The sequence below is a fragment of the Myotis myotis genome, unplaced genomic scaffold (assembly GCF_014108235.1).
Source record: "Myotis myotis isolate mMyoMyo1 unplaced genomic scaffold, mMyoMyo1.p scaffold_m19_p_8, whole genome shotgun sequence".
NCBI lineage: Eukaryota > Metazoa > Chordata > Mammalia > Chiroptera > Vespertilionidae > Myotis > Myotis myotis.
In genome coordinates this window covers 51,134,837-51,152,609 of record NW_023416390.1, presented here as the reverse complement: position 1 = coordinate 51,152,609, position 17,773 = coordinate 51,134,837, and the positions used below count along the sequence as shown (strand labels likewise).

Sequence of the window (17,773 nt, the reverse complement as noted above, 5' to 3'; positions counted from 1 at the left end):
TCTGTTGGGTTATATATGTTAATCCAGCCAAATGTGATTAGAATACAGTAAAACTTCATTTATGGTATTGCGAAGACCAGCCGAATAGGAGTTTGCTTAAAGGATAAACTATCTTCAACTTACTGTTGTTTTTCAAGTCCAAAGCTGCTCTGTACCTTTTATGAAATGGGCACTATTTGAGAAAATGGGCTTTCTCCAGAGTATTTTCTAAGGCACTGCAAATTTGTTCACTTAGGAAGCAATGACACCAGCTAACAGCAGGTTGCTAAGCCGGGGGTCCTAGCTCCAGACCTCTGACGCGGGTGACTTCCTGCCCAGTTTGGCAGGAGCTGGATCCCTTCCTGTGCAGCTTCTGAGCAGTTCCAAACGCAACTGGGCATCCCCTGCTCCTTCCTGCTCCCTTGCTTTCAAGCAGCATCCACCTATGTTCCCACCGCCTGGCATTTCGGGATCCCCAGAGCTTTTCACCAGGTGCGTGGATTTTGAAGAAGCTCTTAGGGGTGGAAAAGTAGGCCAAAAGGAGCATAGAAAAAAAAATAAAGAGATACGTGCAAGATCCCCAGAGCAGCCCAGGTTCTACAGTTTTGGGTGATGATTCATCTCTTGTTTTGGATCTCTGATATTTTTTCAGAAATGATTTTTTTTTAAAAGATGGCTGCCAAATTATTCACACAAGTGAAACAGCAAGCACAAACCAGTATCCTCCATTTCTGAGTTCTGAATTGAATATTTCTACTTAAAACATTTTGGAAGAGGGAGAGAAGATTACCTCATAGACATCTACTGAATATGTAAGATAGATCTCCAGGCGAGCAAGTGAATACATGCAGAGAATTCCCTGGGTGCCAAATACAGCTGCCTTAGTAAAATATTGTTACATCTAGCTTGGTTTATATATTTCGTGTCAATATCATGTAATTGCCAGTCACCTTTTCCCCTAATGGCTATTGCTTTCTCTCTCTCTGTGTGTGTGTCTTTTGTTTCCATAGCACTTTCTTCTGCAAGGAGCTAAACAGTGACTAAAGCAGGATGAAAAGATGGCACAGTCAGTGCTGGTACCGCCAGGACCTGACAGCTTCCGCTTCTTTACCAGGGAATCCCTTGCTGCTATTGAACAACGCATCGCAGAAGAGAAAGCGAAGAGACCCAAGCAAGAGCGCAAGGATGAGGATGATGAAAATGGCCCAAAGCCAAATAGTGACTTGGAAGCAGGAAAATCCCTTCCATTTATTTATGGGGACATCCCTCCTGAGATGGTGTCAGAGCCCCTGGAGGACCTGGACCCGTACTACATCAATAAGAAAGTGAGTTCTTGATCAAGTGCCCTTGACTTCCCCTACTTCCTAATTGGTTCTGGGCTCTCCCCAGGGATGTCTGGTAAAGAGCACTGGGTCTCTTCCTCTCTGGGTCAGGTAGAAGTAGGATGCTGGGTGGGCCTGCCCATGGAATGACCTTATTATCCTAGAAGTGTCTTGGAAGCACTCATTGGAACCTACATTCTCAGAGCAGGCAGAGAATTAAAGAAGCATTCTGCAGAGTGGGAACTGAGGAAGGGCAAAGGCTGTCACCCTACAGTGTGGTGAAGCAGAAAGTGAAAAAGAGTCATTGTTTCATATGCGTGTTTTATACAGATGGGGCAAAAGTGGGTTCATGGGTGCTCATATAGAAAAAAAAAATACAATCTATACTAATAAAAGGGTAATATGCTAATTAGACTGGGAGACCTTCCAGGAGACCTTCTGGATGTTCTTCTGGACAAAGCCATGGTGGCGGGGCCGAGGTAGAAGCGGTTAGAGGCCAAGAGGGGAGGGCAGTTGTTGGTGATCAGGCTGGAAGGGGGCAGGGCCGTTGGGGGTAAGCAGACCAGCAGGGGGGCCAGTAGGGGGGCAAGCAGGCCATCAGTGGGGGTCAGTTGGAGGTGATCAGGACAGCGGGGGGGGGGGCAGTTTGGAATGAGCAGGCCAGCAGGGGGGCAGTTGGGGGTGAGCAGGCCAGTGGGGAGGGAAAGTGGGGGCAAGCAGGCCAGCAGGGGGTGCAGTTGGAGGTGATCAGGCTGACAGGGGGCATTTGGGGTCAAGCAGGCCAGCGGTGGGGGGCAGTTGGGGGCGAGCAGGCTGGCCGGTAGAGCGGTTAGGGGCAATCAGGCAGGCAGGCAGGCAGGTGAGTGGTTAGGAGCCTGCAGTCCCAAATTATGAGAGGGATATCTGACTGCTGTTTTAGGCCCGATCCCTGTAAACCGGCAGTAGGACATCCTTCGAGGGGTTCCAGATTGGAGAGGGTGCAGGCTGGGCTGAGGAACACCCCCTCCCCCGTGCACGAATTTCGTGCGCCGGGCCACTAGTAACTAATAAATGATAATACAAGAATAAACTTTGTGTTTGGTGTACTCACAGCTGTAAACCTACTTTTGCCTCACCCTACATTTCCAGGAGTAGTGTCTAAATGCCTCTTTATGATATTAAGCTCTATATAAGGTACTTGGCTTTTCAGCAGGTTTACACCTTCATGCCATAGACTTTGCCCTTTCCAAGTGCCCAAAAAAGAATGTTATCCAAAAATACACTTGGAAAACCCTGAAGTTCTTTTGAATTTATTTTTTTTTAAACGAAGAAGTAATCACAGCTTCCTTTTATGTGTTTCATGAATTATAATTACAGTTTAAAATACTGGTATCAAAACTTGATAAAGATGCTTAGACTTTCTATGGCATTGACTATAATTTTTTTTTTTTATTTTCTTTAAATCTTCATGTCATGTACTGATTTATGAGGATTTACAGTGCTCACAGAAAAAAAGCATCTATCGTGATGTCATATGTTGGTAATTGGTATGTTGCTACATTATATTATAAGGCTATGTGTCTAAAGAATGGTCTCCCCTTTCTCTTCAAATGTCCTGGATGCGTATTCTAAATCCTGCTTTGTATGTTGTGCCTTTTCTTTTTCAGACATTCATAGTATTGAATAAAGGGAAAGCGATCTCTCGGTTCAGTGCCACCTCTGCCCTGTACATTTTAACTCCCTTCAATCCCATTAGAAAACTAGCTATTAAGATTTTGGTACATTCATATCCTTTTTTCAAATAGTCACTTGATGTGACTTTGCTTTTTGACCGAATTATTGAGCTGGGATGTTATTTTTTAAAAAATATATGTGGTTGGTTGGCAATGTTATATGCGTTTTCTTTCCTCTTACTTAACAGTTAGCATATTACAAAATAGGATCATAGGTAAGTGAAACAGTTTTTCTTATCTTCTAAGTGTCTCTCCTCTCCCTGACATACTACTTCCTTCTTTCCTCCTCTGCTCCCCCCTGAACTGCTTGCTGCATTAAACAATTCTTTATGAATTTTGACTATATTGCCAAATTCTCCTATTACATGTCTTCCTCTTCAAATTTTACAATGTTATGTAATGGGTCAACTTCATGAGCTAATTTTGTTTACTGCTTCTACTTTTGGAAAATATAGACCTAATCTTAGTCACACAATTTTATTTCTTTTTTTTTTTTGGTCTAAATTTTATTATTTTCTGTTTTTTAACATTTGAAAGCTTTGGGTTGGTAAGTGCTTAAAATTGTGACTGTGTACATATTAGCCTTTCAATATTTCTTCAAATTCAATTCCCAACAGTATTCCCAGTGATTTTCTATTTTCCTTTCCTTTTTTCCTTCCTTCCTTTGTTTCTTTCTTTTCTTTCGGTCACTTGTTCTTATGTTCTATTCAAGTCACAGATCCTGAGATACTGTCTCTCTCCAAAGGATTAATGCCTGTCTACCATTTACATTCTCATTTTATTCTTTGTTCCCCTTATTGAAGCAGCTACTACTTCCTAGAAATGGGATGATGACACTTTGGTGAGAAATGGTCATTTGATTTACTCCTGGAAGTCACATAGAGTAGTTGTGAATGATGAGCTTTATTCCAGGGTGGGGCTAGGGGTCTGCCTGACAGCCAGCCTTGGAAGCAAAGGTTTGGAGGACTGGGCAATGCCACGCAGGGGCAGTTAGAGAAAAAACATGGAAGCATTGGGATGAGGACTGACATGAATCAGGAGCCAGAGGTAAGGTTCCTGAAGGGGAAACTGAAATTTAAGCAAAGCCTCAGCCAGGACAACGTTTCATGTTGCATCTTCTTTAGAAGAGCCTTGCCTGGGGTTCCATGGCATGGCCAGCCCAGGACCTGGCTGTAAAACTTGCAGTAGAAAAGCTCACTGCCCCTAGCAGGCCTAAATAATATTTGAAGTAAATCAAGTGCAGAAGTCAGGAGATGGGATAAGCTTAGTACCAGGGAATCTGTTTCAGTGCTTGGTGGAGAGGCTGTCAATCATGTCCCCAGATTTGCTCAGCATTGGGGTAAATGATTTCTTCAGAAGCATGGCCTTTTGGAAGTCAGTCTCCTTCAATCTCTAGTTCATTCCCCTCTCTCTCCCTCAAAGTTTTGTATAGGCATCAGCATATTTTAATTTGATGTTTTTATATTTTAAGATTTAATCATTTCTTTGGAATTATGTAAAGCAGTGTGTTTCCTTATTTTTTTTCAAGTAAGATAACCCAGGTGTACAAGGAGCAAAAAAAAGTCTTTGACTTAGCATTAGGAATGAGTAATAAAGTTTAGATTTAGATTTGGGTCTCCTGAATTATAAATTATGCTCTATTATTATGTTTCAAGTATTTATAATCTGTGCACTGAATACAACTTTTTATAAATTATTTATTATATCCTATATAATAAAAGGCTAATATTCAAATTGACCTAACAGCAAAATGACTGGTCACTTTGACGTCTCCTGACCACCAAGAGGCAAACGCTCAACGCAGGAGCTGCCCCCTGGTGGTCAGTGCACCAGAAGCCGGGCTCACAGCTGGCGAGCACAGCGGCAGGGACAGGAGCTTCTCCTGCCTCCATGGCAGCACTAAGGGCCCCCCAAGGGCTACTGGACTGTGAGAAGGCGCAGGCCTGGCTGAGGGATTCTCCACCCTCCCCTCAAGTGCACAAATTTTGTGCAATGGGCCTCTAGTTTCTCAAAGAATTATATACCCTTGATATCAACATTATCTCTACATGTAATTATGTGAAAATGCAGATTTACACTAGAGATTTATTCAGAGTAGAAACTGTAGAGTATGTGTTGAATAAATAAGTAACCAATGAATTACAGGTTAGAGAATCAGATGCAAAACAAGTAACAAAATGGAAGGTTTAAATAGGTTAGGAAAATCTATTTTGTTCTGAATCTGAATGATGAGATGGAATTAAAAAAGCCCAATATTAAAGAAAAAGGAAGCTTTTTGTTTTTTAAAAATTTACATGGAGATTTTTGAGAATGTCATGAAAGCAATAATTTCCACTCAAAAAAAATCCTAGAAGGTTAGGGAACCCATGAATTTTAATTTCTGACCCTCCAGAAAGGGAAATTCCAAGTGGTAGAGGAGGAGGGCAGTTTCAGAACCTCTGACCAGAGAATCAGGCCATTGAGGACATAGTTTATGGTGATTGCGCCCTAGGAATCAAGGTACAGCTTGAATTTGTGGGTTTGCACTTGCTTCCAAAAAAAAACAAAACAAAAAAAAACACAAAACAAAACAAACAAAAAAAACCCTAAGGGGCAAAGTTGTTAGATGGCCTGCAGTCATGCAAGTTGAAATGTGAAAGCTACCAGGTAGATCTATTAAGATTTGCCAAAAGGCTGACTCTCCTAGAAGCTTAAAAATTGGCTGATAGCCACAGTTTTCTTCCCATATAGAAAATGTAGATTTTTAAAAATCTCTAATTGCCTATATTAAAATATTATATTTCAAATTACCTCATGCTGGAATAGAGATATAATAAAAGAAAAAGCAGTTGGATAATAGTCTAAGATAGATAAATTTTTTAGTCTTTTGGTGATAATGGTGCACTTGATAAGAGATCCTGGTACACTTTAGTATATACAATTCTATACAGTTTCCAAGAGTGTTTCCTAATAGTTTTGTCTTTTATGTTTCGCAATGCAAACCCTAGGCTCAAATCTTGGTTTTCTGACTTCAGGCTCAGTGCCCTTTGCTGTAAGTTAAAAATGCTTAAGGATTGTCACAATGGGTTAAGAGATTATTGTGTATTCATTATCATTAATTTATAAACCAGGAAATGACCATTCAAAATAAAGAAATTTGTATTTTAAATCTAGACTGATACTTCTACTAACAATAAAAATGCCAGCTTGCTTCATAAAGAACTGTTATCTTCATTAGAAGCAGATTAATATCAAATTGGCTCTGTTTCTTGATTTTGGCAGAATAAGTTATACTTACTGTATTTTTGGCAGGGTATATTTTGAAAACTGAAAATGCTTTTGCTGTGCCTGGTATCTTGCTTTAGTAGTTAAATAAAATATGGTTACATTATTTTAGATAGTAAACAAAAATAATCCATAGTCCTTAAATTGCCAGAGTTTTAAATGTGTTTCATGTCAGTTTTAACTTAATATGCACTTTTTATTTTATATTCATTACTCATTTAAATGTTGATTTGCCAATAGTTATTGAGTATCTACTATGTGGCAGATGTTCTTCTAGGCATTGGGATGCAACATTGAACAAAACAAAGTCCAGTTCTCATGTAGTTACATTGATGTTTATGTGTGTATTTGAGAGGAGAAAGATAATAAAAATAAATCATATCATCTAGTGATAAGTGCTATTAAAAAATAAAGCAGTATAAAAATAAGAGTGGCGAGATGATATGGTCAGGGAAGCACTCATTTCAAATCTTTTTCAACAAAGATTCAAAGGAAGTGAAGAAGTGAGACATGGGGATTTAAGAGAAATGTGAATGTAAGGGGAATAGCAAATACAAGGACAAATTATGAAGGTGAAGGTGAAACTGGGGTGTTCAAGAATCAGCAAGGAGCCCAGTGTTACTGCAGAAGAGTCAGAAAGGCAGGGAGTAGAAGGAGATAGGTCAGTGAGAATGGAGATCAGGGGCTGAAGCTATAGTTCATGGTGAGGACACCAGTTTACTTTTAAGATATGGGAAGAGATGACTGAAGGGTTTTCAACAGAAGAATGTCATGATCTGACTCTCATTTTACAAAGATTGCCCCGTCTGCTTCACAGAGTATATGATGCATGGGGGAAAGTGTAGAAGCAAAAAGATAGATTGGGGGCCTACTGCCATAATGAAGTAAAGGGACGATCATGGCGTGGACTATGGTAGAAACAATGAGGATGGCAAAATGTTATCAGAGAGATGTATTTTGCAGAAGAGCTGTCAAGTTTTGCTGAGCAATTGGATGTAGAATATGAGGAAATGAGTAGAGCTAAGGATGAGTCCAAGTGTTTAGTCGGGTCAAGAAAGAAAAATGTAGTTTCTGTTGACTGAGCTTGGGATAACTTCCAGTGAATCAATAATGGTGAGTAAAATCCAGAGCTCTGATTTGAACATTATGTATTTTATTTTTTATTTTTGAGATGCCTATTAGATGTTCATTGGAGTAGTGTAGAGTTCCAGAAAGGATTGGGCTGGAGATATAACTTTGAGAGATATCAGTATATGGATGGTATTAAAAGTCATGACAAAGATAACAGATTTTGAAGCTCTCTATTTAGAGATACATATTAAATCAAAAGCATAAAAACCTGACTCTAGTTATTGCTTAATTTGTTTTAAAAGCAAATTATTTATTTGCTTTCCTTGTTAAATGTCTCTCAGGATCTTTAACTTAAGTGTCTTTTTTATTTTTCAAATGATAGTCATGCAATGTGGAAAAAAGTGTTTGAGCATAATGCTTTATTAATTTTGACTTACTGGATAATAACCATTTTTTTCTATTGTTTATTAATAGTGAAGTATATGTATTACTTCATTATAACTAGAGGCGTGGTGCACGAACTCATGCATGGGTGGGGTCTCTTGGCCTGGCGGGTGATAGGGCTGATCTGGACCAAGGGAGGTTGGCTGGCTGCAGGAGGTTAGCTGGCCATGGGAGTGCACTGACCACCAGGGGGCAGCTTCTGTGTTGAGTGTCTGCCCCCTGGTGGTCAGTGCACATCATAGCTACAGGACAGCTATCCGGTCATCTGGTCATAATGGTCATAATGGTCGCTTAGGCTTTTATATATAGAGATAATTCTACCATTATAAAGAGTAAATGTTTTAAGGGTCATAACCATTATGACATAAATTTCATGAGGCTATTAATATCCACCTTATGTTTTTATGTCCTCCCTTTCAAAAAAAAGTATAGAAACTTGTGTGCTCAATATATGTGGAGACAAATTTCATATGCACTTTTGCCCCATATCAATAACTAAATCATTAAAAAAGAAAAATATTTATTTAGTCATAAATGAGTTATAAAATTGATTTTCTTTAATAGTCAACTGATACTGTGTGAAATGACAATGATATAATGGTGATCCATACAGACTTTGTCCCTGCCCTCATTAATTATGCATTCTAGTAGAAATAATCAACCTTAAAATTAGTCATTGGAGGAATACTATAAGATGCTACTGGAATAGATTACTGGTATATCTAAAAGGTCAGGTGCTATTGTGAATAACTTTCTACTAGAAATAACTTTTAATCTGAATACTAAAGAAGAAGTATGAGTTAGCTAGAGTGAAGTAGAAAGTGTTTGCAAGTACTGAAGAAGGGGGGAAGGGATGGCATTTGCAAAGACTTACTTGAGAAAGAGCATATTTTACTAGATGATCTGAAACAATTATAATCAAAGGTACAAGGGAGAGTGCAATGAGGAGTAAATAATACAAAACTAGAGAAATAGACAGGAGTTAAGACCTTCTAAAATCTAGATGATTTAAGACATTTGATCAGGATCCTAAAAATAGTGGACAGCTCTTGAAATTATATTGAATTACATTTACAAAGGTCATTTTGGCACAATATGCAGAATAGACTTCTTTTATATATGGAAGTATTGCATATGTCTCCTTCTTCCCCCATTGACCTCTCCCAGCTTGCTCCCACCTCCCTGCACTGGCCATCACCCTCTATTGTCTGTGTCCATCTATTATGCTTCTATACATGCATATACGTCTTTTGGTTGATCTCTTACCTCTCCTCCCACCCTCCCCTGCCTTCCCTCTAAGGTTTGATGGTCTGTTCAATGCTTTTATGTCTCTGTATCTATTTTTATTCATCAGTTTATGTTGTTCATTATATTCCACAAGTGAGTGAGATCATGTGGTACTTATCTTTTTCTGACTGGCTTATTTCACTTAGCTTATTGGCATAATGCTCTCCAGGCCCATCCATGCTGTTGCAAATGGTAAGAATTCTTTCTTTTTGACAGCAGTGTAGTATTCTATTGTGTAGATGTACCACAGTTTTTTAATGCACACATCTGCTGATGGGCACTTAGGCTGTTTCCAAATCTTAGCTATTATAAATTGTGCTGCTATGAACATAGGAGTGCATATATTCTTTCTGATTAGTGTTTCTGAATTCTTGGGATATATTCCTAGAAGTGGGATTACTGGGTTAAGTTTTTGAGGAAACTCCATACTGTTTTCCACAGTGGCTGCACCGGTCTGCATTCATACCAGCAGTGCATGAGGGTTCCTTTTTCTCCATGTCCTTGCCAGCACTTGTTGTTTGTTGATTTGTTGATGATAGCCATTCTGACAGGTGTGAGGTGGTACCTTACTGTCGTTTTGATTTACATCTCTCAGATGATTAGTAACTTTGAGCATTTTTTCATGTCTCTTGGCCATCTTTTAAATGTTTTTGAAGTATCAATGAGATACATGAGTACATATACCATATGGACAATCGGATATGTGGAGTTCAGAAGAGAGCTCTAACCTGGAGAGAAATATTTAAGATCAGTGTGTACATAAATGGTACTTGAAGCTATGTTTGTTGATGAACTCTATTAGGATGAATATAGCAGGAGAAGAGGAACTGGCTGAGATATCCTATGTCCTTCTTTTCTTTTTTAAAACTATTTCTATTGATTTCAGAGAGGAAGGGGGAGAGAGAGAGAAAGAGAGAGAGAGAGAGAGAGAGAGAGAGAGAGATCAATGATGAGTGAGAATCATTGATTGGCTGCCTCCTGTACATCCCCTACTGAGGACTGGGCCTGCAACCTGGGCATGTGCCCTGACCGGGAATTGAATCGTGACTCCCAGTTCATAAGTTGATGCTCAACCACAGAGACATAATGCTGGGCCTTATAAGCATCCTTCTTTTCAAAAAGGAATTACAACCTTTAAAAAGATACAAGGAAATTGTTGCTCATGAGGCACAGGGGATTGGGACCTCGTGAAGCAAAGGGAAAAGGGCATAATGAAAGGGGAAAGAATCATCCTTATCAAATACTGCTGAGGGAGCAAGTCAAATAACTCAAAATTATCCTTTTATTCTTAGTGACAAAACATGAAGAGTGTGTTTTCTTCAGAAAGAAAAGCTAGTAGACTGAGGAAAAGATCAGCAGCTCTTTTGAGGCGTTTGGCTATGAATGGAGAAAAGAGTTAGGACTAAAAGTAGTTAAAGAGAATTGTGGGTTATAGAAAAGAATTCTCACTTCTTTCTCCCCAAGACAGGAGAGTCATAAGCAAGTTTCTGTTGATAGAAAGAGTCCAATAGAGTGGAAGATTGTAATATAAGAAAGAGATTTATGAAGTATTCTGGAAAAGTAGAAGGTGTCCAGGGTATGCATGGAGGAATTGAAAACTTCCCCCATTGAAACAGGAAGGAGAAATGATAGGTCCTACTACAGAAGGTTTGTCCATTTGGGGGTAGGAGTAGAGATATGGCAGACTGATATTATCTCTTCTCTCAGTGAAGTAGGAAATAAAGTTATCAGCTTCAGGTGGGAGGGAAAAAAGAAGAAGGTTGGAAATCTGAGTAGAGTAGAGAATATTTGAAATTGTCTTTGCAGAGAGTAAGAAAGGGAGCTAAGTGGAGAAATTCAGGACTATATTGAGGACCCTTGAGGTTGGGAACCAAGTATTCAGAATGGTGCTAATCTGCCAAGGAGAATTTTATACACTAACAGCAAATCATCCTTAATTTTACCTTATTTTTTGTTTGTTTTCAGCAATAAAGGAAAACTATGTGTCTTCTTTGAAATGGTGTTTTTGTGTGTTGCCTGGTTTGTAGTGCCCTCACGTGGCAGATCCACATCATTCACTTATGGTTGTTTCCATGTGGGTGCCTTTGGACAAGCTGAGAATTAAACATGTGCAATAATATATTGCTAATAATAAAAACAAGAAATCAATCATTGCTTTGACTAAAGCCAGTTGTAGATGCAAAGAAACTTCCTTTATAATTTAGTGAAATATTGGCTACTCACTGTTCTATTTTACCACAATTAAAATCATGTTGATATTTTGTTCAAGTACATAATGTGAAAATTTATAATTAAAATAAAGAGGGAGAAGGATTATGAATAGCAGCGATGTATTCTCTGGCATATTTATAATTGTGTCTAAATTTACATTGGTAAAGGTTGTTGTTTTCATAATTGCAACTGAATCCTCGTGCTTTTTATTAAATATAAAAGAAAGTAATTTCATTATCTGATTACCAAATATTTTCTTAATGAGTTTTGTTATTTTTCAGGAAACTGAAGATCATTGACTCTGTCTATAAAAGCAAAATAAGGGTAGAGTGAAACAAACTAGACATTTTTTATGAGTAATGTTATTTACAATTCAGGAAGTTAGAAAAGCAATTTATTGAGCATTTACTATATACAAACACATTAAGTGTAGTAGCTTTAACACATTTTAAATAATTAGATCTTCACAGAAATCCTGTAAAATAGTTATTTTTTCTTACTTTTATGGTGAAGTGAACCAAGGCTCAGAAAAATTAACAAGTAATTTGGCCACAGTTACAAATCGAAGAAATGCCAAAACTAATATCATCCATTTTCTCTTACTGTTCAGAATATTATAACCAATTACAGTATATTATATACTCCACTTAGAAATGATCTTATTAAAGACATTCCACTAGAGCATGGGTCCTCAAACTACGGCCCGCGGGCCACATGCAAATACAAATATTGTATTTGTTCCCGTTTTGTTTTTTTACTTCAAAATAAGATATGTGCAGTGTGCATAGGAATTTGTTCATAGTTTTTTTTAAACTATAGTCCGGCCCTCCAACGGTTTGAGGGACAGTGAACTGGCCCCCTGTTTAAAAAGTTTGAGGACCCCTGCACTAGAGTGACCCTTAGAATGGAGATACAATGCATTTAATTAATTACTTGGATTCTGAATTTTTTTGTCATTATTTACATACATGCTGATCATGCAGCAGTGGTTGAGTGAGTCGAGTCTGTCATTGAAAAAAGTTAAAATTGTTGAATTATTTGCTAATGAACCCATTGCTTTGCATTGAATCTTTTTAATTACTAAAAAGCACCAAAGTAGCCTCAAAATAGTTAATGACTTGGCTCGGCATGGCCTAGCTATGGGGTTGTTGAATGACAGAAATAGAAAGAACAAACTTCAATAATAAAAGTATAAGGTCTTAAAAGTTCTAAACTTCATGGTAGTGAAAGACATGGTAATGCATGAAAGTGAGATTTTCCATTGAACTTTGTCTTCCTTGACGATACTCTACTTTATTCAATGTGCTCATTATGTGCACCATTCTTACCAACTGTGTATTTATGACAATGAGTAATCCTCCAGACTGGACAAAGAATGTGGAGTAAGTAGAAAATTAAATCTCTCTCTCTCAATACTCTCATCCCTTTGTATTCCAAACTGTGCATTGAACAGCTTGAGACTTTAGCTTCCTTAACAAATCATACTGGCTCCTCCAATCATGTTAGTGACAATGACTCAAGTTCATTTCAAGCAATAACTTCCTCTAGGACCAAGTTTGCAGTGGTGGTTCACTCAGTAGCTCAAATTATTGAACTGGTCTGACAGCCAATATTTGTAGCCCTTTATCCTCCTTGTGAGTCTCACACTTTTGAAGATCAGTGATCACTAATATCCAATAATAAATATTATACCTATATAATTACAACTAGTTTGTATATTCATTTTCTCATGGCTATTACCTTTCTATGTTTTATTAATATATATTACATGTATCTTAATAATGCATATTTTATTAAACACCAATGCTTCATTCATTTCTTGGATTATTACCTAATTGCTTCAATCAGACCAAATGCCAGTGTATTACATAATATCTTCATACAGAATCTTATTATTTGGCTTTCAAATTGATGTAGCAAGTACAGTGTTCATTTAGTTATAATCAAAGAGAATGTCTTTCAAAATGTAATATTTTTTCCTGCCTTAAATCTTACCTACACTCTACATTTTAGGGAGACAGACATAGACCCATATAGAAGCCTCTAACTTGTGTCGTGTAAGTCCCTTTTGAGATATGTACATGTAAATCACCTACTATATCTTTAATGTGGGCTTGGCTATTTTTTCTCAGGTACACCTTTACAGGAATTTATACTTTTGAATCACTTGTAAAAATACTTGCAAGGGGCTTTTGTTTAGAAGATTTCACATTTCTACGGGACCCATGGAACTGGTTGGATTTCACAGTCATTACTTTTGCGTAAGTATTTTAGTACATTTTCCAAGCTGGAAGAATAAATCATTGATGGAAGCCTACACTGTATTTGTCCTTGGCGGCTTCCCTTGTCAGATCAAACATTTTTCATAGTTATCATGCGAATTTGGAATATTTTTCTTCCAATTAAATTATGTACTTTGGAGAAATTAAGGGCTATCATATTTAATTATATGGTTTTGGTTTCAAATAACACTGTAAAATAGTAGTTACCCAAGTAACAGAGATGATTGATGACAATGCCATTTTTCTCTTAATTGGGAAATCTAATGGCAACACTCATTGAAGTTGAAAAGGTCTTGATGTGAGACCAACATAGACTTAGATTTCCCTAAATTCTGAATAACTCTGATTTAATTCTACAGGTATATAACAGAATTTGTAAACCTAGGCAATGTTTCAGCTCTTCGAACTTTCAGAGTCTTGAGAGCTTTGAAAACTATTTCTGTAATCCCAGGTAAGAAGAAACTGGTATAAGGTGGTAGGCCCCTTATATCTCCAACTGTTTCTTGTGTTTTGTCATTGTGTTTGTGTGTGAACTCCCTACTGCAGATATGTGACAGAGTTTGTGGACCTGGGTAATGTCTCAGCGTTGAGAACATTCAGAGTTCTCCGAGCATTGAAAACAATTTCAGTCATTCCAGGTGAGAGCTGGGTTAAACACCGAGGCTGAGTTTAGCTGCATTGGTGCGTTGGCTGAGTTTAGCTGCATTTGTGCATAAGCCTTATTGCTTGTCACCTATTGCAAATACTGGTAAATCTGTAATAAAGCAAGAATCGCACATCATATTTTGGATGGACGTGATTCTTTGCTTTTACTAGTTGCTTTCTTTAAAACTGTTCTAAATCAGCCTTTGAGTTTAACAAGTTTTTGCATGAGGCATTTGCAGTAACAGGCTACATGGTCTGCATCCTATAGCATCAAGCTTTCCGCATAGAAGCTAAACTATGAGAAATTCGAACTGATGCAAATTGAACCACTTAGGTCAAAAACTTACCTGCAGGCAAATGAAAGAGCAAGGGATAGCATGAGTGTTGCATGAGGCTGTTTTCAGATGTCTTCCTTTTTTAACCCATACTCAAGCTTATAGAATTCGCAAAAATATAACCTCATAATTCAGTCATTTAAAGGTTTATTACTACTCTATTCATATAGATTTTTTTTTCAAAAATCACTAAGAGGTAAGGGAGTAAGACATCTGCAAATAAAAGCAAACTATTTACACAAGGTTAATGTTTAAGCATGAATAGCAAAATCATTTTTCTGCTCTAAGGAGTGTTTGGAAATACACTTTGGTTCATTTCCATTCAGTTTTCTAATGAACATACAAGTTCTGCTTCCATTCATTTTCACCAGCTAGCAGGCTTTTCATGAAAATGTTATTCAATCACAAACATTAAAGTAATATTCTTGGCATTCTGCATGACATCTTTATTTTCCAGGACAAGCTCATGATGTTTTTGTCAGTCAAGTAGCTGTTAAATAGTACATTTAAATTTCCCCCTCTGATCTTATTTGCAGGCCTGAAGACCATCGTCGGGGCCCTGATCCAGTCTGTGAAGAAGCTCTCTGACGTCATGATCCTGACTGTGTTCTGTCTGAGCGTGTTTGCACTAATAGGACTACAGCTGTTTATGGGCAACCTGCGGAATAAATGCTTGCAATGGCCCCCAGATAATTCTTCCTTTGAAATAAACATCACTTCCTTCTTTAATTATTCATTGGATGGGAATGGTACCGCTTTCAATAGGACAGTGAGCACCTTTAATTGGGATGACTATATTGAGGATGAAAGTAAGCTATACTCTTTTATCCATGAAGTTGTTTAGTCATTTATTTATTAAAAAATACACATAGTGGAAATGGCCTCAATTTTTATGTGAACCAAATGACCAGATCAATAGGTACGTGTGAGGCAGAAATTAGATATCTTTTTTCTTATCTGTCAATCAACATGGTAAAAGTTATCATTTGAATGTGTGTTATCTTTTCCTAAATCAGTGTTGAAAGCAATACCACATTAAGCTGTGTTTATTTGGTAGGCATGGGTCAGAGGTTTTTAATCATCTTAAATAAATGAGTAGTTTGAATTAATGCTGAAATATAATTTCTTACCATTGAAACCACCCCTTCCATCATTTGGTTTTCAAGTCTCATCCTCTCCATGTACAATTAGCTAAACAATTTCCATTGATCCCTTGATTATTAAAACTCCTAATTCTAAAACCTTTATGGCTTTTAGAACCATATGAAATGTTATCCCTTCTCACACTATATTAATATTTTAACATTAATAATATATTAATAATATTTTAATGTTCTTACAAAGATTATAATGGGGAGATTAAGATTCATTGGATAAATGAATAAATAAAACAAATTACTTTATTATTTGTGAGGTTTTCCATTTATTGATATAATAATAGCACAATGATAATCTTTGCACATAAATATTTCCTCTATCTCTAATTGTTTCCTTCAGGTGGATTTTCATTAATGGAATATTTTTGGTTCAAGAATACGACCAGATTAAGGTTATGGAGACATTGTCAAATTGCTCTTCAGAGAGATCAGACCACTCACTAATATTGTTATAACCATATTTAAAATCTTTTGATAGAAGGAAAAGTGTATCTTCTTGTTCCTAACTATTTATGCAGTAGAATTTAAAAGATATGTTTATTAGTATCATTAGTAAGTTACACATATTTTATATAATGTGAATTATCTTTTGATATTTTTACCCATTATTCCATCAGGTGATAGTATATTTACAAAATTCATATGAACTCTTACTTTATCAAGAATATTAACATTTTTGGCAAATATATTATCCAGCTTCTTTTTCATCTTATTACTTGTTTTTGATGCCCAAGGGATTATGATTTTTTTGGCAACAGTGCCATTAAATTTTTAAATCCTTTTCTATATTTTAGTTTAGAAAAAAATTTTGATTTAGAGATAATAAAAATTCACTTAGGTAGTCTACATGTAAAGCAGCCACCTCCATATTCTACATTAAAAAACTCTATATGTCCTTTATATCAGATTAATGGACTTGTTTATAAATCTTTAATCTTTAGAAATCTAAAATTCGTTTTTAATATATGTTGTGAAGTAAGGATTAAGACTTTTTTGTTTTGTTTTGTTTGCAAAACAGTGACCCATATTTTCCTGCATAATATATTAGGATATTTCTTGAATACAGACTAAGTATTCCTAAAAACAATCATAAGTTTTTGTTAGGTATTTGTGTATGTGTGTGTGTTTTAATGTGTGCATGTGTGTGTTTATATGTAAATATATAGATACTGCTGTTTATGTATGTGTATGTTTTCTGAGATCATCTTTGCAATTTATTAAAGTTATATGTAAGGTATTCCATAAGAATAAGAGCTAGATATATTTAGAAAATGTATATCTTCAGAGAAAGAAGTTTATTTTGGTCATTTGAAAGATAGTAATCAAGCCAAAATACAAAGTAAAACACTTATTTACAGTATCATAGAAAGAGCAAATTTCTAAGCCCACTTTTAAAAGGAAATTAACTTAAAAATGGGTGGGAGAAAAATGTCTGTATCTATTTGGAGTCCAGACAAAACGTATTTGTAAAGTAAAATTTTATTTGCATGAAAACATTTAGAAGCAACAAAGCTTACCTCTCTCTCTCCCTCCCCCCTCCTCTTTTTTTTTTTTTTTTTTGCCAAGAACACAGCCTTAATTTGGCAGCTCTTTTTGAAGTACCTCAAATAATTTGGGTTTATATTTAGAGTAAATTCTGATATGAGAATGTTAGCATAATTATTCCTTGCAAATTTTTTTAAAACAGATTTTTTAACATTTGTTTAATTTACAATGTTATATTTTGATATATTTTAGTATTCAATTATTATTAAAATATTTTCATTGTCATATAATATTTATTATTTTATTTATTTTGTTATAGTTGAAACATTGTAAGTTTTATTATCTAGGCAGAATGACAGAAATGCTTTGAGGGCTTTTTAATGATTCTTTCTATTCCTCACTCTTTAAATAGGTCACTTTTATTTCTTGGAAGGGCAAAATGATGCTCTGCTTTGTGGCAACAGCTCAGATGCAGGGTAAGTGATATTTCATATTGAGTTTCAGTCCACCTGCTCTATCCACCTCAATAATCTGCCACCTCCCACCCACCTTGCCCCTGTTTTCTCCTCATTCAAAACT

At 36.6% G+C, this 17,773-nt stretch overlaps 1 protein-coding gene across 3 annotated transcripts in view; it reads left to right on the top strand.

Annotated features, from left to right (window-relative positions):
* SCN2A (sodium voltage-gated channel alpha subunit 2) overlaps positions 1 to 17,773 on the top strand; it is a 127,114-nt gene that overhangs the window by 28,860 nt on the left and 80,481 nt on the right. For 2 of the 3 annotated variants that reach the window (XM_036320464.1, XM_036320463.1), the window contains exons 2-8: positions 990 to 1,304; positions 2,948 to 3,066; positions 12,583 to 12,672; positions 13,423 to 13,551; positions 14,119 to 14,210; positions 15,089 to 15,361; positions 17,607 to 17,670. In XM_036320464.1, the coding sequence (XP_036176357.1) occupies positions 1,038 to 1,304; positions 2,948 to 3,066; positions 12,583 to 12,672; positions 13,423 to 13,551; positions 14,119 to 14,210; positions 15,089 to 15,361; positions 17,607 to 17,670 (1,034 nt within the window). In that variant the 5' untranslated portion in view covers positions 990 to 1,037. Of the gene's footprint in view, positions 1 to 989; positions 1,305 to 2,947; positions 3,067 to 12,582; positions 12,673 to 13,422; positions 13,552 to 13,931; positions 14,024 to 14,118; positions 14,211 to 15,088; positions 15,362 to 17,606; positions 17,671 to 17,773 lie in introns of all 3 variants that reach the window. The other variant, XM_036320465.1, reaches the window with a different exon arrangement.